A 24050-nucleotide genomic window follows, 5' to 3' on the forward strand; every position below is an offset into this window, starting at 1 on the left:
TTAAAAATAAGTAAATTCAGTCCAGTTCCCAGTTGGCGTGCACCCACAGCATAGGAAACTGACTTTAATTCGTCACTAGATTAAAAACTGATGCAGTAGGTGTGCTCTTTTGAGGTTGGTGCTGAGACACATTTGGGAACGTAAAGGGCGTTTTATGCTAAATCATAGCTGTGCTTTACCATTAAGTTGAATACCAGCTGTCAGTCTTGGATACCCTGGCATCCTGACTTGGCCAAAAATTTCTGGGGTGGAAAGCAGTGATTTAAAGATGCATGAAAAGTGGAAGCTGGACCCAATTACCTGAAATGCAGATTGATTGAAACTGTTCAAATCCAGTAACTATCATTTTAAAATGAAAATGGTTGAAACCCAGTCAGAAATGGGAACTGTCTTGGGAAGCCATACCCAAAGCTGAATAGTTGTAGGAAAAACTTTAATGTTTCCCTCATCGCAAAAGTGATCAGAGATTAAGATTTATGATGAAATCTGAACTTCTTTATTATAAATCGGAACAAGTTTGAACAAGTTTGTTTCAGATGCATCTTATGCCGATGCTTATTGAGTGAAACCCACTCAGTCACAAAGGCAGTGTAATTGACACTTTTTTTGCCTCTGATTTTTTGAGCTGATCAGTTTCACTGTTTTTACTATCTAACCCTAATGGCTTAGTTAAGTTTAGGAAACTCAGTGCAAGAGAAAGCAGAGCACAAGTTTTTGCTTTGAAATTTCACGGTACGGCATCACCATAGGGATCCTCAACAACACAAATTATTTTTTAAAGGCCCTATTACTTTGTTACTTCCAAGGCTCATTTAATTTGGCTTGCCAAGCTCTACCTACCTGGAGAGCCTCATTTGTGTTGTGGTCCTTGTACAGGTATAGCTCCTAGAGCTGTATAACTGATGGTTCTGTGGATTTGCTGAATGTGGCATTAAATTAGCAACACGTGCTGAGGTTCTTACGGAAAGGAAAAGTACACAAACATAAACCAGTCACATCAAGCTGACTCAAATCTGCTTCACCGTATTGCCAATCAATCAGGGCAAGAGATCAGATTAATTTTTTACAAGGATACAGAGCCAACATTGATACAGACATAGGTAAGTCTCTGGAATAAGAACAAAATGCTGGAAAAACTCAGCAGGTCTGGCAGCCTCTGTGGAGAGAGAAACAAAGTTAACATTTCGAGTCTGTATGACATCTTCAGAGCTTCTTCAGTTCTGAAGAAGTCATACAGACTCGAAACATTGACTCTGTTTCTCTGTTCATAAATGCCGCCAGACCTGTTGAGTTTTTCCAGCATTTTCTGTTTTTATTTCAGATTTCCAGCAACTGCAGTATTTTGCTTTTATTTTGCGTAAGTCTGTCTGCTATCCAAACGTGCTAGGCTGGTTGATTCTGTTGTATTTTTTCCTTAAAACTTTTGTTTTCCCTACACGTAACATCCTTTCCTGGAAGTATTAACGCTTGTTGGGGAATTGTTCCATGGGTGCCGGCTGTTCTCTTGCACCTGCCCCCAGTTACAATTCATCATAAGTGAATTTAGGCAGTCAGTGTTCGGAGGTAAGGGACATAACAGCTGATTCTGATTCTGGCCTCACCCGGCAGCCACAGAAACAAAAGAAGTGTATTTCTCATTCATCTCCTCTCCACTATGATTACATGGGCATTGGATTGCTCCTCAGTACTCACTATCTCTCTCGCCCTCTCTCTCTCTCTCTCTCTCTATCTATCTCTCTCTCTGTCTGTCTCTCTCTCTGTCTCTCACATGCACACACAGGCTAGGAAGAAAATTTTCCTCTCCTTTCTAAAGATTTCAGGGGTTTTCAAACCAGTTGTAACACCTCTACCACTGCCTTGGTGTCTTGACAGAACACAGACCAGGGATCAAAACTTGGAACCTACTTGACTGTGTGGCTCAGTTTCACATTGCAGTATATTTTTCCACTTTGCCATTGAGGAACTGGTAATGATGTGAATTATTTTAAATTGTGTTTTAAATTGATTTGAAGAAAAGCCAGTGGCCAAAGAGTTAATTGATCAAATGGATCACTGTAGACTACTGGAGTATTTTGATCAGTTGTTTAGAACTGCTAGCATGAAGTGGGAAAGATATGAAACCTCTTTAGTGACTTAATTGTAGACACATTTCTGTGGCTGATCAAGAGCTTAGTTTTACAATAGTGATTGTGAGCAACAAATAGTCTCAAAGGGGATCAATCATTGCATAATCGTTCTCTGCCTTCTCTTTCACTGCTGTTTATTTTCCAAGAGAACAGGGTTGGAGCAGCAAAAATCTTTAAAGCAACCCAGTTTTAAATTGAGCAGAAAATGGTCATCGACATATTTGTTAATATTACCTAAACCATTAGTCTGGATGGTTGGGCTGCTTCTTCAACAAGAGAAGTATCATTAGGAGCATAAAATACATTCAGTCCAGCTTGCCTTGCTGTACATTTGCAATTCCCGATACATGTTCAAGTACCTGCATCTTAGGCTTTTCTTATACATCCATTCAGATTCTTCAGTGCTATACTTCACATGCTTTTCTGTGTAAGTGCAGGTTCTGCTCAATCTTTTTCACAACCACGTTTTCCATAGTACGATGATGAATTTTAGTAGAAGTGTAAGACTTGTCACCGGAAACCCTTTATCTCCTTTCATTTTCCAGTTATAGCACCTTGTTTACAGCATCAAGAGCTCCTGATCAGGTACAAATGGAGTAGGCGCAGGTCAATCTGCCTCTGTTCTTCAACAGCCTGCATTGTATCCAAAATGAAAATAGCCCCACTGCACCATAGTGATTCCCTCTTTAAAAGATTGAAAATGCCAATTAGTGTGAAATTGTTTTCCGTTCTGCACTATCTTGGAGTTGCATTAGGACTCAGTGTAAGTTCACTGTTTTAAAAAAACCTTTATGATCTGAATGATTTTGTTATTAGTTTTGTTCACATCTTGGCATCACACAGGCATTCAGTATTCTGCAGGTCCAGTGCTTTCAGGCAAGGTCTAACTGGTTTTAAAGAGGATGTCTTCCATTGACTTGGTTGCAGCCATTCACTGGCGATCATTAGTAGTCCTTTGTCCCCAGATGACTGTGACAGCTTTGGGAACTGTTGGCTGAAACCTTGCATACCGGATAATTAGCAACATCTCTGCAGGAGAGCATTTTGCATTTTAAGTTAAAATGAAAAGATTTATTTCTGCTAACTATTAGACATGAACAGAATTTCCTCTTCTATGTTAATGGTTAACCTACAATAATCCACTTGAAGAGATAAGGACATTTGAAACTACAGTTCAAGTAGATTTTCCATTCATTTCACAATGCTTTTTACGCTCTGAGAATGCAGGGAACCCCAAGGGTTAATTTTCAACTTTGCTGCCTGGGTAATAACCCTATATTAATGTTAGTGGAATGAAATTAAATTTGGTTCTGTAAAGGGTGGAGAATCTGTTCAGTCAGGCTGCTGCCCAGGTGACGTAGTTGAAAATTATGCCTTCAGTCAGTGGCACATAAGTCATGTGAACAATCCCTGCTTCATTAGCCTGATGGCATCGTAGACCCATGGAAATGACTAAGCTGGCACTTAATATTTGCTCTGTGACTTTCAGTTAATTTGGATTCTAGTTACACTGCTACATCCAGCTTCCTGACCTCTGCAGTTGGCTCTTAGACCAGTTTTTGCGAGCCTGAGAGTCTCTGAATTGAGACAGACAGATTTGGCAGTGTAACCAGCAGCAGTAGATCTCCCAGAAAGTGAAAGTCATAAGAGCAGCTTGTGGGTGTCGGTAAAAAGGAGAGGTCAGTGTGCTGAAGGGGACCAGCTTTCCATTCTGAATGTAAAAGCAGATGTTTTTGCTGTCCTTAAACTGGATGAAGTTTTGCACCAATAGATATGAAAGCAACTTCAGTAAGGTGCAAATCTCCTGGGAACAGCATGCTACCTGTGTACTAAGCAGTTCTTGACAGATGCTTTCTGCTGAGTGGGGGGGAAAAATGTTGAAATTTGTTTTTATTTTCAGTGTGAGATTATATAGAAGAGCACAGATTCGAGGAGTGTGTACTTTTTTTTTAAAATGAGAAACTTAAATGAAGGGTTGAACCCCATTAATGCAGATCACAGTCAAAGTTGAGAAGAGTAGAACAGAGGATGAGGAATCCTGTACATGGTGTAGACCAGGCACAGTTCTGTTATTAGGATGGCATTTGTAAGAGAACTGAGTTTTTAATAATGTAACCACACACAGCAGGGCCCATGCATTTAGCTCGATGATGTTTTATATAAAAATGAAGCCCAGCACTTGTCACTGAACATAAAAGTGGGAGAATGAGCTAGCTGTCACCAAGCTTGGGTGTTTTCAATCTGACAAGTCTTGATTTCAACGTTCTTGATTCTAGGAAAAATTAAAGTGAGATCCTAAAAGAGCATAAAAGATCTAGAATAGAGAGCTCAGGGAGAGAAAAATGATAAAGTTCAAATGGCTGATTATAAAAATGACACGGAGTGTCAAATATGAATTCATAGAACATTTTTTGTGTCTACTTTGCATATTGATGTTTTTCCCCCCACTGTTCTCTCAATTAAATCCAACAGAATTGTTTTGAAAAGGGGAGTGGAATATTTAAGTGCTAATTTTGGTTAATAGCCTCTAAGTGCTCGGTAGTCATCGTCCCATATTGTGGTGTCACGCAGCTTTAAATGAGGCTGATCATTCTGTTTGCAAACGTCGCACAGCTGCGAGGTGAAAGAACTGACATCTCGTTGCTCTGTTATTAAAGGGAAACAAGACAGAGACACTGAGAATGTCAACTGTATCACACAGAGAAATTAATTGTCAAACTTTTCATCAACTGAATAGGACTAAATATAGTGGCAGTATTTGTTTTGACTCTCTTGGCAGCTCAAAATGACATAAATTGATGTCATCAGTTTAAACACATTCTAATCTCTTGATGCAGGATCTCACTGAATGGTGATCAGAATGTAGTATTGTTAAGTAACAGATTTACTGAAGGGCACCTGATATATTTTTGTGTTGAGTATTGAAGTAGCCATATTACTATGTTTCAGAGTAGTGATTACATCATTGTTCACTATGAAACATTCAAGGATAGGGCCTCATGGGTGGCAGACCTGCCTGTCCTGTTACCAAGCTGTACAGGCTATGAGGTCTGCAGCTTTTGGGACCACCTTTGACCTGGAAGCAGTACAGTAACAAAAATTACTAAGTTCTTTAGACAGTCTGTGGAATCTGTAATTGTTTTTAAGATTGTTTGAAAAGGATTTTTAAGAGATTGCATAAATTGTAAAGGGATCAATTGTAATTTTTGTGGATAATAAGAAATATTGATCTTGATCTGGAAGCAATAGCAACAGGAAGGAAGTTAAGAATGAAGCTATGTGGCTGCAGAAACTAAGGAGTGCTGCAGACACAAAGGAGAGCTACAAGCAGAGGAGCTGGACTGTGAAGGTAATCAGCATGCAGATGCAGGCAGAAAGAGAAAGCAGACAGACAGTAAGAGGAACGCAAAGAATTCTTAAGGAGAAGAAGCAAATCACTCTCAGGAAGAGGTCTGCTTTTCTGTTTGGTAGAATAGGAGACAGGAGCTCTTGGAGGTACTGTGCGAGCGGGCTAAAAATGTCAAAAACCTGGAAAGCTGTGTGAATAGCTCAGAGGCGCTGAAGAACTGGCTGTTGTTTGGTCGGTTGAAAAAGAACTCTGGAAAGCTATACCATTAGGACTGTGACGACCCAAGGGAGAGAGGGTTCATAGAAGTGTGCCTTCATGATGATAATTGTACCTATGAAACTTAAAGGTGAAAGCTGTTGTCAAATACGACTCCTACCCTACAGGAATAAAGAATATTATGGAGCTACATAGTGTCACATTTGAGTGAGGAGTGATGCAGGATGTATCTTTGCTGTATCGACTATTTAAAGCAAAATTTACTTTTTTATTTGAAGTATCATTTGCCTGTTAATTCATGTATGATTTGCATTGGTTCTGGTGTGAACAGCATTTCAGCTTTGATGATTCTACTACCCCACCCTTCCTTGACATAATTGAACCGCCAGCCTAGGCTCAGATGTAAAGAATAGCTACCCATGTGAGATGCTATAGAGACCGAAGTCCTGTGCGGAGACATACTCAGCAAGAGTGGTGCTTTCAGCGGAGGACAAAAGTAATGGTGGAGCAGATGGAGACCCAAGCACTAAAAGTCTGTCAAATTGGTGTCTGTGTGCTCAGATCCATACAAAGCTTTTATTGCCATCTTTTAAGTAAAAATATTTCTTTCACCGCAGGCACCCCAGAGCTGAGTCCTTCTGAGCGAAAGGAGCTGGAAACAAAATTGAAGGAAAGAGAGGAATTTCTATTACCCATTTACCATCAGGTTGCTGTGAAGTTTGCTGACCTTCATGACACACCGGGCCGCATGCAAGAGAAAGGGGTCATCACGGTGAGTGAGCTGATCTATTCCACTTGCTCTATATTTTGGAGTGAAGTCTTTTTCGAATACTGAGCATCCTACTGGTGCCATAAACAGAAGACCGACATTTACAACGTTTCTGTCAGTGATTCTCAAGACATGTCACAGTAGTAGGAACCAGAATGTTCTCTTGTGGTACGACCCCCTTCTGGCTAGAGAAAATTGAAAGTAGTGGTCTTTTTTATTCATTCATGGGATTGCGCATCACTGGCAATGCCAGCATTTGTTACCCATCCCTAATCACCCTTGAGAAGGTGGTGATGAGCCACCTTCTTGGATCGCTGAGGTTCTTGTGAAGGTATAGTCGCGAAGCTGTTAGGAAGGAATTTCCAAGATTTTGACCCAGTGAGAGTGAAGGAGCAGTGATTAGTTCCAAGTCAGAATGGTGTGTAGCTTGGAGGGGAATTTGCAGTCTAGTGCTCTTCTTCTAGGTGCTGGAGGCCATGGGTTTGGAAGGTGCTGCTGAAAGTGCCTTGGCAAGTTGCTGCAGTACATTTTGTAGATAGTACATGCTGTTACTACTGTGCACCCTTAGTGGAGGGATTGAATGTTTAAGGTGGTGATTGAGGTGCCAGTCGAGCAGGCTGCTTTGTCTTAAATGGTGTCGGGCTTCATGAATGTTGTTGGAGCTGCACTCATCCAGGAAAATGGGCAGTATTCCATCACACTCCTGACTTGTGCCTTGGAAAGTCAGAAGGTGAGTTATTCATCACAGAATTCCTAGCCTCTGACCAGCCCCTGTATCCACAGTATTAATATGGCTGTGGCTGGTCCTGTTAAGTTCCTGGACAATGATAATCCATAGAGTTTTAATGATGGAAGATTTGGTTTTGGTAATGCATTTGCACATCTGTGGTTTTATTGGAGATGGTCATTGCCTGGTACTGGTGTGGCATAAGTATTACTTCATTTATTTGAGGAACTACAAATGGAAGTTAAGAGTGCACAATCATCAGCATTCTCACTTCTGATTTTATGATAAAGGGAAGGTCACTGATGGAGCAGCTGAAGGTGGATGAGCCTAGGACACTGTCCTGGGGCTGAGACAATTTACCCTCCAACAACCGTAACCATCTTCCTTTGTGCAAGGCACAACTCCAGCATTGGAGAGTTTTCCCCCTGATTCCCATTGACTTCAATTTGCTCTGACTTCTTGGTGCCACCCATGGTCGAATGCTGTCTTCGTTTCAAGGGCAGTCATTCTCACCTTGCCTCTTTTGTCCATACTTGGACGAAAGCGGTAATGCGATTTTGAGCCAAGTGGTTCTGGTGGGACCCAAGCTAAGCATTGATGAGTAGATTATTGCTGAGTAAATGTCGCTTGATAGTGGCATTGACAATATCTTCCTTCACTTTGCAGATGATTGAGAATAGGCTGCTGGGGCAATAGTTGGCCAGATCATGATTTGACCTGCTTGTTGTGGACAGGACATTGCTGGGTAATTTTATGCATTGTTAGGGTAGGTGTCAGTGCTGTAGCTGTACTGCAACAGCTTGGTTAAGGGTATGGCGAGTTCTGACGCACATATCTTCAGTTTATATCTGGCATTTATTGGGGCTATTGCTGTGCCTAGTGCACTGAGGGGTTTCTTCATCACGTCGGGTGAATCAAAGTAGCTGAAGACTAGCCTCTGTGGACCTGGAGACTTCAGGAGGAGGCCAAGATAGATCACCCACTTAGTATTTCTGCCTGAAGATGATTGCCAATACTATAGCATTGTTCTTTGCACTAAAGTGCTGGGCCTCAACATCATCCAGGATGCAGATGCCTATGGACCCTTCTCCTTCCATTTGTTGTTTAATTGTTCACCGTTGATGTGGCAGGACTACAGAACTTGATTGTATCAATGGGTTGTGGGATTCCTTAACTCTGCCTACAGCATGCTGCGTTTTCTGTTTAGCATGTTTGTAGCCCTGTTCGTAGCTTCATCAAGTTGGTATACTGGAGTGCAACCTCAATGGAGTGCTGGGAGTTTGGTGAGGGGAGGGAGGTGCTCCTTTGTGTTTTCCAACATTCTCACCCTGTAGGAATTGGTTCTTGTTCTACAAGGGAAGAAGCGCTGTTTGGTGAGTATCTGGTAAGTATCTGGCGAGTGGGTCAGGTCTATTCTATTCCTAAGGTTTAAAATAGTACAGGAATTTGTAGTAAGATTAATAGGATACATAAAATGAAGTAAATAATCGAATCAAGTAATTAAGTAGTTAATTGAAACACATATTGATGGCAGGACAGGCAATGTGTCATGGCTGCAGCATGTGGGATCTTCTGGATACCAGTGTGATCCAGGGTAAACTCATCTGCTGTGAGTGTCCGCAGCTTGAGGAGCTTCGGCTCAGAGTCTTGAGCTGGAGGCAGAACTGCAGACAACGGAAGGCAAAAGGTACCTGGATGCTTTGTAGCAGGAAGAAGTCACACCCCTTAGGATAGGGTCTTTTGATTTGGAAAGTGGTCAGAGACAAGAGAGTGTGACTGCAGCTGAGGCAGGTAAGGAGACCCAGAAGGCAGGAGTGTTAGCTTCTGCAATTGCCCAACACATTTGAGGTTCTTTCAGCTTGTTTGGACTAGAGTGGGGGCTGCAGGGTGGATGAGCTGACTGAACAAGGCACTGGGGGGACGGGCTTCATTTGAACCACGCTGGGGCCAATGTCCTGGAGAATCATATAATTAGGGTTGTAGATAGGACTTTAAACTAATTAGTGGGAGGGAGGGTTCAATTGAAGTGAAATTTAAAAAATCTAAAAGAAACGAGGGAGCAGAGGTGCAGAATAGTGAAGAGGCAAACGATAATAAAAGTGTGATAGGAAGGGGCAGAAAATATAAGCAGAAGAGTGCAGCAGAAATTAGAACCAGATGAGTAATAATGATTAAAAAGTCATCAGTGCATCAGGGATTGTTTCTTAGAGCAGTACGTTGCAGAACCTACCCGGGAACAGGCTATTTTAGAACTAGTAATGTGTATTGAGGTGGGATTACTAAGAGATATCTTAATTAATGATCTTCTACGGGGTACCGATCAGAACTTGGTAGAATTTCAAATTCAGTTTGAGGGCAAATAACTCTGGTCTCAAACCATCCTCAACGGTTTGAGTGTCCTCATCTTAAATAAGGGCAATTACAGGGGTATGAAGAAAGTTGTCTAAAGTGGGCTGGGAAAATAGACTAAGGGGGAGGTCAGTGGATGAGCAGTGGCAGACATTTAAGCAGATATTTCATAATGCTCAGCAAAAAATTATCCCATTATAAAAGGACTCAATGAGAAGGATGAACCAACCGTGGTTAACAAAGGCAGACAAGGAGAATATCCAATCAAAAATTAAGGCATACAAAGCGACGAAAACTAGTGGTAGGCCAGAGGATTGGGAATCTTTTAGGAACCAGCAGTGGATGACTAAAAAGCTAATAAAGAAGGAGAAAATTGTATATGAAAGTAAATTGGCAAGAAATATAAAAACAAACAGCAAAAGCTTCTATAGCTATATAAAAAGAGAGAGAGTGGCTAAAGTGAGCCTTAGAGGATGCGACTGGAGAATTGATCACGGGGAACAGGGAAATGGCAGATAATTTAAACCAATATTTTGCATCGGTCTTCACGGTGGAGGACACTATAAACATCCCAAACATATCAGATAAGCAAGGAAAGATCTTGTAACAGTCTCTATCGCGACGGACAAAGTATTTGACAAACTAATGGGACTAGAGGCAGACAAGTCACCAGGCCTGAAGGCCTGCATCCAAGGGTTTTAAAGGAAGTGGCTGCAGACATAGTGGAGGCATTGGTCGAAATATTCCAGAACTCACTGGATTCCGGGAGGGTCCTAGCAGATTGGAAAACTGCTAATGTGATGCCCCTGTTCAAGAAGGGAGGGAGATTAAAATCAGGAAACTATACACCAGTCAGCTTAACATCTGTAATTGAGAAAATGCTAGAGTCCATTGTTAAGGAAGAAATAGCAGGACATTTAGAAAAGCTTAATGTAATCAAACAGAGTCAACATGGCTTTGTGAAAGGGAAATCATGTTTGACAATTTGCTAGTGTTCTTGAGGATATAACAAGTAGAGTTGATAAAGGTAGATGTAGTGTATTTAGATTTCCAGAAAGCATTCGATAAGGTACCACATAAAAGGTTATTGCACAAGATAGGAGTTCACAGTATTGGGCGTAATACATTGGCATGGATTGAGGATTGGTTAACGCACAGAAGACAGAGTTGGGATTAATGGGTCTTTTTCAGATTAGAAAGACTTAGGTAGTGGAGTACCACAAGGATCAATCCTAGGACCTCAATTATTTACCATATTAATGACTTGGAGGAGGAACAGTGTGTAATGTATCCAAATTTGCTGACGATACAAAAATAGGTGGGAGGGCATGTTGTGATGAGGATGTAAGGAATCTGCAAGGGGATATAGACAGGTTGAGTGAGTGGGCAAAAACTTGGCAGATGGAGTTTAATGTAGGAAAGTGTGAGGTCATGCACTTTGGTAGGGAGAATTGAAAGGCAGACTATTATTTAAATGGGGAGAGACTCCTAAAAAGTGCAGCACAGAGGGATCTGGCTGTTCTTGTGCATGAAACACAAAAGGTTAGCATGCAGGTGCAGCAAGTAATTAAGAAGGCAAATAGAATTTTGGCCTTTATTGCTAGGGGGTTGGAATTTAAAAATAAGGAAGTCTTGTTACAACTGTACGGGGTGTTGGTGAGGCTGCACCTGGAGTACTGTGTACAGTTTTGGTCCCCATATTTAAGAAAGGATATATTGGCATTGGAGGCAGTTCAAAAAAGATTCACAAGGCTGATTGCTGGGATGAAGGGGTTGACTTATCAAGAGCGGCTAACAGGTTAGGCCTTTATTCAATAGAGTTTAGAAGAATGAGGGGTGATCTTATTGAAATGTACAAGATTCTGTGGGGGCTTGACAGGGTAGATGTTGAGAAGATGTTTCCATAGTTACAGAATAAGGGGACACTTATTTAAAACTTAGGCGCAAAGGAATTTCTTCTCTGATGGTAGTGAATGTCTGGAATTCTCTACCCCAGAGAGTTGTGGAGGCTAGATCACTGAAAGTATTTTAAGAGTAGGTAGATAGACTTTTGAAATATTGGGGAGTTGAGGGATATGAGGAGCTGGCATGAAAGAGGAATTGAGGCCCTGGGCAGATTAGCCCTGATCTTACTGAATGGCGGGGCAGGCTTGAGGGACTGAATGGCCTACTCCTGCTCCTATTTCTTATGTTCTTATGTGGTACACAGGGTGGTGCAAAACAGGAACGTAGGGAACAGTATAGTGAGGGGATTGACATTGTTCGTCAGAAAAGTAATGGAAGGGGTCGTCAACAGCACCCTCAAGCAGCTCTTGCTTTACAGTAATCTGCTCACTGATGCCTAGTTTGGGCCCCGCCAGGGCCACTCAGCTCCTGACCTCATTACAGCCTTGCTTCAAACATGGATAAAAGAGCTGAACTCACGAGGTGAGGTGGGAGTGACTGCCCTTGACATCAAGGCAGCATTTGACTGAGTGTGGCATCAAGGAGCCCTAGCAAAACTGGAGTCAATGGGAAGCAAGAGGAAAACTCTCCACTGGTTCGAGTCATACCTAATACACAAAGGGAGTTGGTTGTGCTTGTTGAAGGTCAGTCATCTCAGCTCCAGGGTATCACTGCAGGAGTTCCTCAGGGTAGTGTCCTCGGCCCAACGATCTTCAGCTGCTTCATCAATGATCTTCCTTCCATCATAAGGTCAGAAGTGAGGATATTAACTGATCATTGCACAATGTTCAGCACCATTCACAACTCCTCAGATACTGAAGAAGTCCATGTCCAAATGCAGCAAGACCTGGACATTATCCAGGCTTCGGCTGACAAGTGGCAAGTAACATTCGCACCACACAAGTGTCAGGCAATGACAGAAGGTGCTGTCGAAGAAGCCTTGATGAGTTGCTGCTGTGCATCTTGTAGATGGTACACTCTGCTGTCACTGTGCATCAGTGGTGGAGGGATTGAATGTTTAAGGTGGTGGATGGGCTGCTTTGTCCTAGATCATGTCGAGCTTCTCGAGTGTTGTTGTAGCTGCACTCATCCTGGCAAGTGGAGAGTTTACCATCACGCCCCTTGACTTGTGCCTTATAATGGTAATCTGGCTTTGGGGAGTCAGAAGGTGAGTTACTCTGTGCAGAATTCCCAGCATCCGACCTGTTCTTGTAGTCACAATATTTATATGCTGGTCCAGTTCAGTTTCTAGTCAGTGGGAACCCCCACGATGTGGGGGATTCAATGATGGTAGTGCCAATGAATGTCAAGGAGAGATGGTTAGATTCTCTCTTGTTGGGGATGGTCATTGCCCTATACTTCTGTGATGCGAATGTTACTTGCCATTTATCAGCCCAAGCCTGCATATTGTCTAGGTCTTGCTGCAAATGGACATTGATTGCTTCATTATCTGAGGAGTCGTGAATGGTACTAAACATTGCGCAGTCATCAGCGAACATCCTAGGTCATGTCAGCTCCATGTCCTAACCTGCCCGTTCAAGTGCTTGTCATGTGACTCTTTACATCACACTGTGGGCGGTAGTGTTCTCCAGTCCCACATTAGCCTGTACTATGCCAAACCCCCTTATGCTACACCTCCCTCCACCCAAGTCTTTGCCCAACATAGTTACTGTACAATCTATCTTTATACGTAGCCCTTTGTCCCCACCTCAAGTCTCTGACTTAATAAATTCACAAGGTCTGGAGGCTTGATAATTCTTCCAAATCTCATTCTGGTCATATTTGGAGGAGTGGTAAGCTCAGTTGCTTTGGACAAGCTTTGTTGGCTTGAAGTTGAAATCATAGTATTCTGTGTTCCTGGCACTTGGTTGTCTCCATCTGATTAGTTTCTTGCGCTGCTTGACGTTGAATTTTTCCTTATCGACAACCTAGCTGCTTTGCTTGGACACCATAGGCTTGTCCCATTCCTTCTAAAGGGAATGTTCACTCCGTTCATTGATAGAGTAGACTTAGGTTTTCTTTTTTCTGTGGGGTCAACCATGTTCTTCCTGGAAGTTGATGTTTCAAAACTGGAACCTTTATTTTCACCCGTTTCACAATTTCACCTAAACATTTGTTTACTCACTTATTTTCCAATTCTTTTCCAAGCCTATTAATTTTTCCATTCAGCTCAGCAACTACCCTGATGAGTTCAGTTGTCTTTGCTTCAGAGTTGTCTGTAGAACCCCAATACATGCTTAACAAGTTCACCTGGGCATTCAGTTATTTTCGGAATCTTTTGCTCCTTAGATGCTTTCAATTCATTCAATCTGTTTCTTAGAATTTTCCTTTTCTGCTTTTAAAGTCTGGATTTGCTGTTCCAGACTGTGCATCTCATCTTTCATGTTCTTCAGATTGGAAGTTCCAACGTTTCATCAGTTTCGGTTGTTAATCCTGCTTTCAACCAACTTTTGTGATTCATCAGTAATTCAATCTCCTGTTCCGGGCATTTTTTACGATACTTAATAGGGACTTCTGATACTTGAAGTTCATCAAGTTCTAATGGAAGATCTATCTTTGTTAAATTTGATTCTGCAAGTTTATCATTTAGACGCTTTATGTCCTTATTGAAGTGTTCTACTGCTGTGAGCGACACTCCAGTGTTCTCAACAGTTCACATTTTTTCATTAGCAAACTCATCTTTTGTCTGTGAAAGTTGGTTCTCTGCACTGAACAGTTTTTCCATAGCAGAGCCTGATTACTCTATGCTATTCTCCAAGCTCACATTCTGTAATTTTACTTCTGCTAATTGGTTCTGAGCCTCTTTACTCTCCTTTGTGAGAACTTTGACTTTCAATTGGGTATGCTGCAGAAGTGGTAGTGAATTCTTTCTAACACCCAAATTGAAGCAGCAAGTTTTCTACTGTTTGCTGCTCCTGTACACGAATTCTTCATCTTCGCCTTTTCCTCCTGCAATCCCAAAACTGTTGTGCAGCGATATTTTCTTTCTTCCTTTCTTGTACCTCTTGGCTTCCTCCTGGAATATAGGACATTGCTGAGTCTTCTCTGCCATTTGGTTCTTCAGTTTTTTCTGAGTGACATTAAATTGATTTTGCTTCTCTTCATTTTCCAGAGGAACAAATTAAACTGAGGGATCCTTGGAGTGTGTGAAGCTCATTGGACAGGTTTTCCTTTTCTTTGTGAAGTTCAGTTGTTTCTTCTTGAGTTTTCTTGTGATTGAACAGAGTCTCTTCAACTTTTGCTTTTCCTTCATTCTGTTCTCAAGGTAGTCTTCATTTCTTCATGCTACCTTAGGGTTATGTACTCCTGTTGCATTTGATGCAAAATTTGATCCGAGAGAAGAACTGCAGCGCTGAGGAAAACAGTTGGACTTTTAAAGAAAACCTGGAAAAATATTACATTTCCAAAGAGATATGTGAAGAAGTGGAAAGCAAGTTTGTTGATGCTATGGGTGAAAGGGATGAGCAGATGGAAGAAATGATAAGGAAGTATGCAGAAGTCAAACTGCAAAGTGAAAGATCACAATAGGAAAATGCTTGCCTGCAGTCAGACATCCAGGCACTGACAGAGGGAATATAGTTACAGTACATTCCTGTTGAAGAGCTTGAGACAATCCACTGTTATTTCAACTGTTTATTTCCTCCTTCAGCTCTTGCCTTCTCACTCTAAGCTTCTGTGGCATTACTTTGTTGCTACTGATGGTTCCAACGCAGCATTTTCTGAAGTAGCATTTAACATCTTTTTTAACTCCTCATGCTTTTCCAATGGCATATATTGATTCTTCAAGAGTATTTCAAGGCAGCAATTTATTTGAGTACGCATTGTTGTGCCTGGCTGTACTTCTGGTTGAGTTATTCCAATTCCCTCTTCGATTTACCAACAATAGAATTCGGAATTGCTATTTCCACCTTGTGTTTTTTAGTAGATACATACTGATTCTGCACACAACTCAGATTTTGGCTTACTACATTTTTCTCTACGTTCAATCTTTTGTGTTTCTTTCAAACCTCCTTGTTACCGTTATGATGTTTCAGAAATTTGTTTGTTCAAATCTTGAACAATTTGACTCATTGGAGACTTTAGTTTTTCATGCGTGCTGAGAGATACATACTCTGCTTGAATCTTGTGTTTCAAGTCTTTCAACTCAGCTTTGATATGAAAATTTTCTGATCTCATTTCTGTCTTTTCTTAATCCACCTGAAGCTTGGAATGCTCTGTGATTTTCCCGTCAATCAAAGCTAGCTGGCTGAGCACTGCTGCCTGCTGTTGCAGCTTGGGTAATATGTTAGCATTTTCAAAAAAGACCTATTTCTAAGCCATTCGGCTGGTTCCTGCCTCCTTTCCTCTGCACTAATGTCTTCAGCTTGTGCACTTCATTGCGCAGACATGGTTTGCCACCCTTGTGTGGTTTGCTTGGGTATTATCTTTTTCCCTTGCGTTGCTTTATTGGGGGCGTTCTATCCCTCTTTTTAAGCTCTGCACGCTCCACCACTTAAGGATTAAAATACTTGTCAGAGACTTTTAATACCTCATCAAAGCTGGCTGAGGATTCATCAATATCTTGCATTAGGATTACGTTATCAGCAAGTTTGCCAAAGAAGTATAAAAAGTATTAACTTGGACTTCCTCTGATTTCCCACTTAATCCTGTTGTACTCCTGTACCTTAAAAATTCTTTTTTGCCAAAGTCCCCAATTCTATGCCTGGTCTGGCCCTTGGATCAGCCCAAATTGAACTGGTAAGGTTGACTTATTATCCATTGCTGCTTTTCAACACAGGGGAGTACAACTTTAAATGCTGTTGCACTTTTTAATGATGGTGTTGCAGTAACTGTTTTTCATATCATCTTCCCAAGCTTGTTGGGTTTTGGCAGGTTCCCGCAGCGATCACGGACCTGACCTCAAATAGATCGATTTCTCGCAGCGAATTTTTTTGATCAAAGATTTGGACCCTTTAGAAATTTTTAGGAGTATTTTAGGGCAATTAAAAGGTGATTTCCGGCTTTGGCTGAATTTTTAAAACTTTGTTTTTTTTCAATGGACATGGCACCGACTCTGAACCTGGGCTGACCATGGTGATTGACAAAACAGACTGCTCTGACTGATTAATTCCCTGAAGTCTTTTAAAGGCTAGTTCAGTGTTAGAATTGAATTTTTGCTCACCTTTGCTAGGCCCTTCAACTCTGCAATCAATGGGGATTCACAATGGATCTCCACGTGTTCTGGTAGCATCCTTTAGCTGTACAGTGGATTTTCCTGCTGCCCTTTGGTCTCCATGTCTGCAATGGAGCTCCTTTCTAGGTGATTTCCAGATGCAGCTTCGAATCAGGTGCACTTCAGTCAGCTCAGGATGCTGTTCCTTTAGTTCTTCAGATTCTGGGGTCCTGATCCAGTTTCTCTGGGGTTCTAGGTCCTTTCATTAGCTACCACCATGTTGTACCGGGTTTGTTCAGTGGGTCTCACAAAGGGGTTCAGAGGCTTGTATGGTTGAACAGTAACTGGTCGTTAGTAACACATAACAATGTACATATGCACAAAGTATAGCCCACGCTATGAGCTAACTCCATGCTTGCTTCTACACAAGTCTCTAGATCATGCCTGCTCCATGCCCTCTTTACATCACATTGTGGGCGGTATTGTTCTCCAGTCTCTCATTAACCATTAATATGCCAAACACCCTTACACTATAAGTTTTCCTCTTTACTCCCATTGACTCCAGTTTTGCTAGGACTCCTTGATGCAATGCTCAATCAAATGCTGCCTTGATGTCAAGGGCAGTCACTCACCTCATTCTTGAGTTCAGCTCTTTTGTCCATGTTTGGACTAAGCATATAATGAGGTCAGGAGCTGAGTGGCCCTGGCGGAACCCAAACTGAGCATCAGTGAGCAGATCATTGCTGAGTAAGTGCCACTTGATAGAACTGTCCACATCACCTTCCATCTCTTTGCTGATAATTGAGAGTATTCTGATAGAACAATAATTGGCTGGGTTGGATTTGTCCTGCTTTTTGTGGACAGACATACCTGGGCAATTTTCCACATTTCTGGGTAGGTGCCAGTGTTGTAGCTATACCGGAACAACTTGGCTAGCGGCACAGCTAGTCCTGGAACACAAGCCTTTAGTACTATTGCTGGAATGCTGTCAGGGACGATAGCCTTTGCAGTGTCCAGTGCCTTCAGCCATTTCTTGATAACACGTGGAGTGAATTAAATTGGCTGAAAACTGGGATCTGTGATGCTGGGGACCTCAAGAGGAGGCTGAGATGGATCATCCACTTGGCACTTCTGGCTGAAGATTATTGCAATTGCTTCAGTCTGATCTTTTGTTCTGATGTGCTGGGCTCCCCCATCATTGATGATGGGGATATTTGTGGAGCCTCCTCCTCCAGTGAGTTGTTTAGTTGTTAACTTCCATTCACGACTGTAAAGCTTAGACCTGATCAGTTGGTTGTGGGATTGCTTAGTTCTGTCTTTCGCATGCGCTTCTGCTGTTTGGCATGTTAGTAGTATTGTGTCGTAGCTTCATCTGGTTGACGCCTCATTTTTAGTATGCCTCATGTTGCTCCTGGCATGCCCTCCTGTACTTTTCATTGAACCAGGGTTGATATCCTGTCTTGGTGGTAATGGTAGAGTGGTAATATGCTGGGCCATGAGGTTACAGATTGTGGTTATGTGCAATTTTGCTGCTGCTGCTAATAGCCCACAGCGCCTCATGGATGCCCAGTTTTGAGTTGCTAGATCTGTTCTAACATGATGGTAGTGCCACACAACATGATAGAGGGGATCCTCAATGTGAAGATGGGACTTCGTCTCCACATGGACTATGTGGTGGTCATTCCTACCAATAGTCATGGACAGATGCATCAGCAAAAGGTAGATTGGTGAGGATGAGGTCAAATAGGCTTTTCCCTCTTGTTGGTTCCCTCACCACCTGCCGCAGACCTAGTCTAGCAGATATGTCCTTCAGGACTTGGCCAGCTCAGCCTGTAGTGGTGCTATTGAGCCACTGTTGATTATGGACATTGGAGACCTCACCCAGAGTATATTCTGTGCCCTTGGCACCCTCAATGCTTCTTCTAATTGGTGTTTAACATGGAGTACTGATTCATTAACTGAGGGACGTGGTAGGTGGTAATCAGCAGGAGGTTTCCTTGCTCTTGTTTGACCTGATGCCACGACACTTAATAGGGTCCGGAGTCAACGTTGAGAACTCCCAGGACTACTCCCTTCCGACTACATACCATGGTGGTGCCACCATCTCTGGTTATCCTGCCCTGCCGGTGGGACAGGGATGGTGATGGTGGCATCTGCGACATTGTCTGTAAAGTATGATTCTGAGAGTATAACTATATCAGGTTGCTGCTTGACTAGTCTGTGAGACAGCTCTCCCGATTTCGGCACAAGGCCCCAGGTGTTAGTAGGGAGGACTTTGCAGGGTCGACTGGGCTCGGTGCACTGTGGTCATTTCTGGTACCTAGGTCGATGTCGGGTGGCCCATCCGGTTTCATTCCTTGTAGACTTTGTACTGGTTTGATACAACCGAGTGACTTGCAAGGCCATTTGAAAGGACAGATAAGAGTTAAGCGCATTGCTGTGCGTCTGGAGTCACATGTAGGCCAACTAGGTTAAGGATTTCTTTCTTGAAAGGACATTAGTAAACCAGATGGATTTTTATGAAAATCCAATAATTTCATGGTCACCATTACTGAGAAAAGCTTTTTATTCCAGATTTATTTAATTAATTGAATTTAAATTCCCCCAGCTGCCATTTGAACTCGCGTCTCCAGAGCATTAGTCCAGGTCTCTGGATTACTAGTCCAGACCCATTTCTTCTATGCTACTATTCCCTTTAGAGTCTAATGCATGTCAGCATGCTATTGTTCAAAGGGCACCCTGCTGAAGACACGTGGTATGCCTCACTTCAATTAGGCATTATAATTAAATCGGTCAGGTTTCAGGCATGACACGGGGAACAACTTGGAAGGCAACAGTAAAGAAGTGTCCTGAATGTTCAGCCATGTTCATTACGGTTACTGATATTCAGGCTGCCAGAGAATTGAAATGTGGAAATCTACAGTCTAGCTGCTGGAAGTGGAGGGACAGAATGGTAGGTTGTTGCTTGGATGTTGCTCAGCATCTTCACCATGCCCCCCGCCCATATGTCTCTCCACGCAGGCTGATTACAAAGTGACCTTAGTTGAGGCTATGAATTAATTTGAAAATCACACTTGCAGTTATCTTTTAACTGTAAAATGTTGATTGCTTAGACCTTAGCATGTGTGTTGTAAAATTGAGGACAAGACCAAAAAAAAGTGGAGACGGCAGTCAGCTGAAATGCATTTTTAAGAATGTTCTGTGTTTGTGGGCTTCTGCCTGAACTGCATTTATATTATTTATCGTGTCCACTCCAATTCAATGTAAAACAAAGCCATTTTCTTTAATAAATTGTCACTTGGATTTTATCAGTAAATGTGTAACATGTGGCATGAAAAATGCAGCAAGCATTAATTTGGGAAATCGGGTTGCTGTGTGCTGCTTAAAGCCTGAAAATGACACAAATAGGCTTCTCCAAAAAGTTAACCTGATTAATAAAACGCTTTGGTGAGCATTTCGACACACGTGTGTCTCAACTGTTCGATCATTCTAAAAGTGGGCTGAAGTGTAAGCAACGGTGTTTATCCAAGTTTTAAAAGAAATCTTAGGAAATATTAATGCGAAAGACCTCCAACATGTGTCATGTTATCAGATAATGTTGAGGTGTGAATTATATGGGCTGAACATCAAAAACCTAACTGCTTGGATCAGGATCAGTGAGATTTAGTGAAGTAGATTGAAATTTTCTCGTTTGATGAGAATTCCGATTTTTGAAAGTAGCTAATGGTTGGTTTCTCATTGAATGACAGGATATCTTGGACTGGTCAACGTCACGAACATTCTTCTACTGGCGTCTGCGCAGACTGCTCCTGGAAGATACCGTGAAGAAAAAGATCCTGGATGCAAACTCGGAGCTGACTGACGGGCAAATTCAGGCAATGCTGAGGCGCTGGTTCGTGGAGGCTGAAGGAGCTGTGAAGGTAGGTTTCCAGGGAGCCATGGCTCATTACCTGTGACTTGAGACTTATACTATCTGTTACTACCTGCTACTAGAGTAGTATTGCATGATGCTGCGAGCCAGCCAAAGATGCGTAGCAGAGATGTTGAGCGCTAATTGGCCTTTCCAGCCGTCATGTATTTGAGGTGAGAAAATTATTGCTGCATTTTGATCACTTGCCCAGGCTGTTTAAAACTTCTGATTTCACATTTTTACAAGACCCAGCCAGGGGTTCAGCAACTTGTTCCCTAAATCAGCTGAAAATCAAATAATTCAGCGAGAGGTAGTAAAAGATCATGTTTGTGTATAACAGGGAGGAAACAACTTGCGTTTCCATAGTGCTCATTACACAGAGACGAATCTCAGAGGCCGGGACTTTCTGGCCCTGTCACGGGCAGGACCCACCGCAGGTGAGGCAGCGCCCCAGCCAGAAGCCCATTGACTTGCGGTGGGACCGGAAGTTCCTGGCGGCTGGCGAGCAGGCGCAGAAACTCCCGCCCAGAGTGTTTCACAGGATGGTAGATGGTGGAGAGAAGTGTCAAAAGTAGCCAAAAATCAAGGCAGCAGAAACCGTGTGCACATAAAACAGGGTTTCTGCTAAACTTATGATCAGTTTCTGGTGGCGGAATGGGAACCGCTCCAAGGAGAGTAAACGTCTGCAAGGAGAGTTTTAAGAAGGTTTTTGAGGCCTGGGGTGAAAGATGGCAAAGCACCGAAGGAGGTTTTGCCGGGTGGGACGAGGCAGCTGAAGAATCGGAGGAAGTGATACAAGAAAACCAACAGACCCTGCAGAGAAAGCAAATTGGAACTATTTACAAGGTTTTACCTGCACATAGCCCCTTTTAAGCCAGTGAGAGAAGTGAGTACATCTTCTTTGATGGAAAATTGGCAATATAAGACCAAAAGCAAAACACTGCAGATGCTGGAAATCTGAAATAATAAAATGGAAAATGCTGGGAACAACTCAGCAGGTCCAGCAACAACTGTGGAGGGAGAAACAGAGTTAGTATTTCAGATGAATGACTTTTCATCAGAACTGGAACAGAATATAAACTTAGAGTGAAGGGGACCCAAACAGCAAGCTAAACTATGAAATCTGCTGACAGATTAAATCTAGGGAATCTGAGGAATTGCTTTATCTGTCAAGGAACAACGCAGTAGCAGTTCCCTGGGATTACAATGTCCCAAAGTATAGTACAGGGTGCTTCCAAAGAACAAAAATATAATTGTGATAAAATAGAGAGTTGATTTTAGAAATGTTTGTACTCATCAAGGCAAATAACGCTAGTCCTTGGGAATGAAACATATGTCACATTTTGCAAAGTGAGCCCTTCTACCCAAGATGTAGGTTTAAAGATTGTGTGGTTAAGCTTCAGAATATTTGCTTCTGTCACACATCTGAACTTTTCCATGTTATGCACCAACCGTTCGTGTGGGGAAATGTGTTAAATTTTCCAGCATTATTATTCTTCTCAAAACTAAATCCGTGAAAACAATACAATCTTGTTTTTAAAAATTGCCAGAACCCAGTGGTGTGCAGGAGTACCGACGCATTCGGGATTGAAGGTGCTGAATTATACAGCAAGATTAGTGGGTATCTGTTATCATCAGGAATTGCATAGACAACTAGGGGGTGGGCAATAAATGTTGGCCCAGCCAGTGAAGCCCATGTCCCGTGAATGAATGAATAAAAAAAAGACAAGGGCAGGCACTGTATACAATCTGTTTCTCTTGAATCAAATTATCTGGATGAGTGCAGCTCTCACAACACTCAAGAAACTTAACACCGCCCAGGCCAAAACAGCCTGCTTGATTGGCACCACATTCACAAGCATTCACTCCTTCCACCATCGATGCACAGTTGCAGCAGTGTGTACCATCTACAAGATGCGCTGCAGGAATTCATCAAGGCTCCTTAGACAGCACCTTCCAAACCCATGACCACTACCATCTAGAAGGACAAGGGCAGCAGATAGATGGAAACACCACCACCTGGAAGTTCCTCTCCAAGTCACTCACCTGACTTGGAAATATATCACCGTTCCTTCACTGTCGCTGGGTCAAACTCCTTTTCTAACAGCACTGTGGATGTACCTACACCACATGGACTGCAGCGGTTCAAGAAGGCAGTTTACCATCACCTTGTCAAGGGCAACGAGGGATGGGCAATAAATGCTGGCCCAGCGAAGCCCACATCCTGTGAATGAGTGAATAAAAAAAAAAGACAAGGGCAGGCACTGTGTACAATCTGCTCTTCTTGAATCAAATTATCTGATCATTCAAGTTTTTTTCAGCACTGAGTTCCCGCTCTGCTGTTAATTTATGTTGCTCTTTGGATAATTTGAAATTTTGGTGCAAAAAAATCTACTTCAAACAATTGGCATTACACTCAATCAGTAAGGTGTAAAGGTATAGTTTAATGGATGGTAGAAATAAAAGTTCAAAAATGACGAACAAATAGATATGATTTGCATTTTTCTATGATCTAACCAAAATATCACAACCAGATCCATTACTTCAAGTTTGATGTTGTTTACATTACTTGGGTGTTCCTTAAATACTAACCGAGTTTAACCTGTGCTCTTCCCAATACAATCGGAAATTATTCAGAATAGTGAGATTTCATACCAATAGAAAGTCTATGGGCAGAATCATCCCAGATTTGCCCAAAGTGTAGTACTGGGCAGTATAAAAGTCATTTTACCCACCGGCCGCAATGGCGGCTTTTCACGCTGTGTTGTCTCATTCCTGGTACATCCTGCCTCATTAATAATGCATTCCCGGGAAACACGCCAGATCACTGGTGGGGCGGCCTCTGATTCACCTGCCCTGCCATCACCTCAGGCCTTTAATTACCTGGGCGCCATATTTAAAGGCTGCCCCTGCACAGAGCTCTCTCTCTCTAAGGCATCAGGAGCTGCTGGAAAGTTATGGCTGCCAAAGGGAGGAAACGCCCTGCCCTCAAATTTAGCATCACCTCCCTCGGGCACCTACTGAACACTGTGGAGGCCCTGCCTTGAAGACCTCTACCCTGCTCTGGGCGAAGACCAGCAAGCAAGGTGACAAATCCAGCTTGGGAGGCGGTGATTAGTGCCAGCGCCCTACAAAAGAGGATAGCCACCCAGAAAGAGGATGAATGACCTCATCCGTTCCGCCAGGGTAAGTCACCCTTGTCATCACTCTCAACTCACACACTCACAAGCCCGTCACACATTCACAGGGATCTCACTCACTGCCGGTTCAAGGAACATCACCACTCACTCTCACTCACACGTACCTTGGTCTGCCCTGCAGATCACGTCCTCATCCCATCTATCGCAAACTGGTTTCACGACGGGGTAAAACCAATTTATGACCTTCTCGCCATATTGTGTCTTCCTCCCCCACCCCCCCCCCCCCCAGCCGCCGTGATGCCTGACACCAACAGGGTCAGAAAATTCTGGCCTATGTTCTTATCAGGTTGTGTGCAGGAGAGCTGCAA

General features: G+C 42.6%; 1 protein-coding gene across 2 annotated transcripts in view; it reads left to right on the plus strand.

Annotated features, from left to right (window-relative positions):
- The window catches only part of acaca (acetyl-CoA carboxylase alpha), a 303263-nt gene that overhangs the window by 270157 nt on the left and 9056 nt on the right, over nt 1–24050 (plus strand). For both annotated transcript variants that reach the window (XM_041197029.1, XM_041197030.1), the window contains 2 exons: nt 6309–6463; nt 20382–20552. In XM_041197029.1, coding sequence (XP_041052963.1) covers nt 6309–6463; nt 20382–20552 — 326 coding nt within the window. The remainder of the gene's footprint in view (nt 1–6308; nt 6464–20381; nt 20553–24050) is intronic.

This window comes from Carcharodon carcharias, chromosome 10 (assembly GCF_017639515.1).
Source record: "Carcharodon carcharias isolate sCarCar2 chromosome 10, sCarCar2.pri, whole genome shotgun sequence".
NCBI classification, from domain to species: Eukaryota; Metazoa; Chordata; class Chondrichthyes; order Lamniformes; family Lamnidae; genus Carcharodon; species Carcharodon carcharias.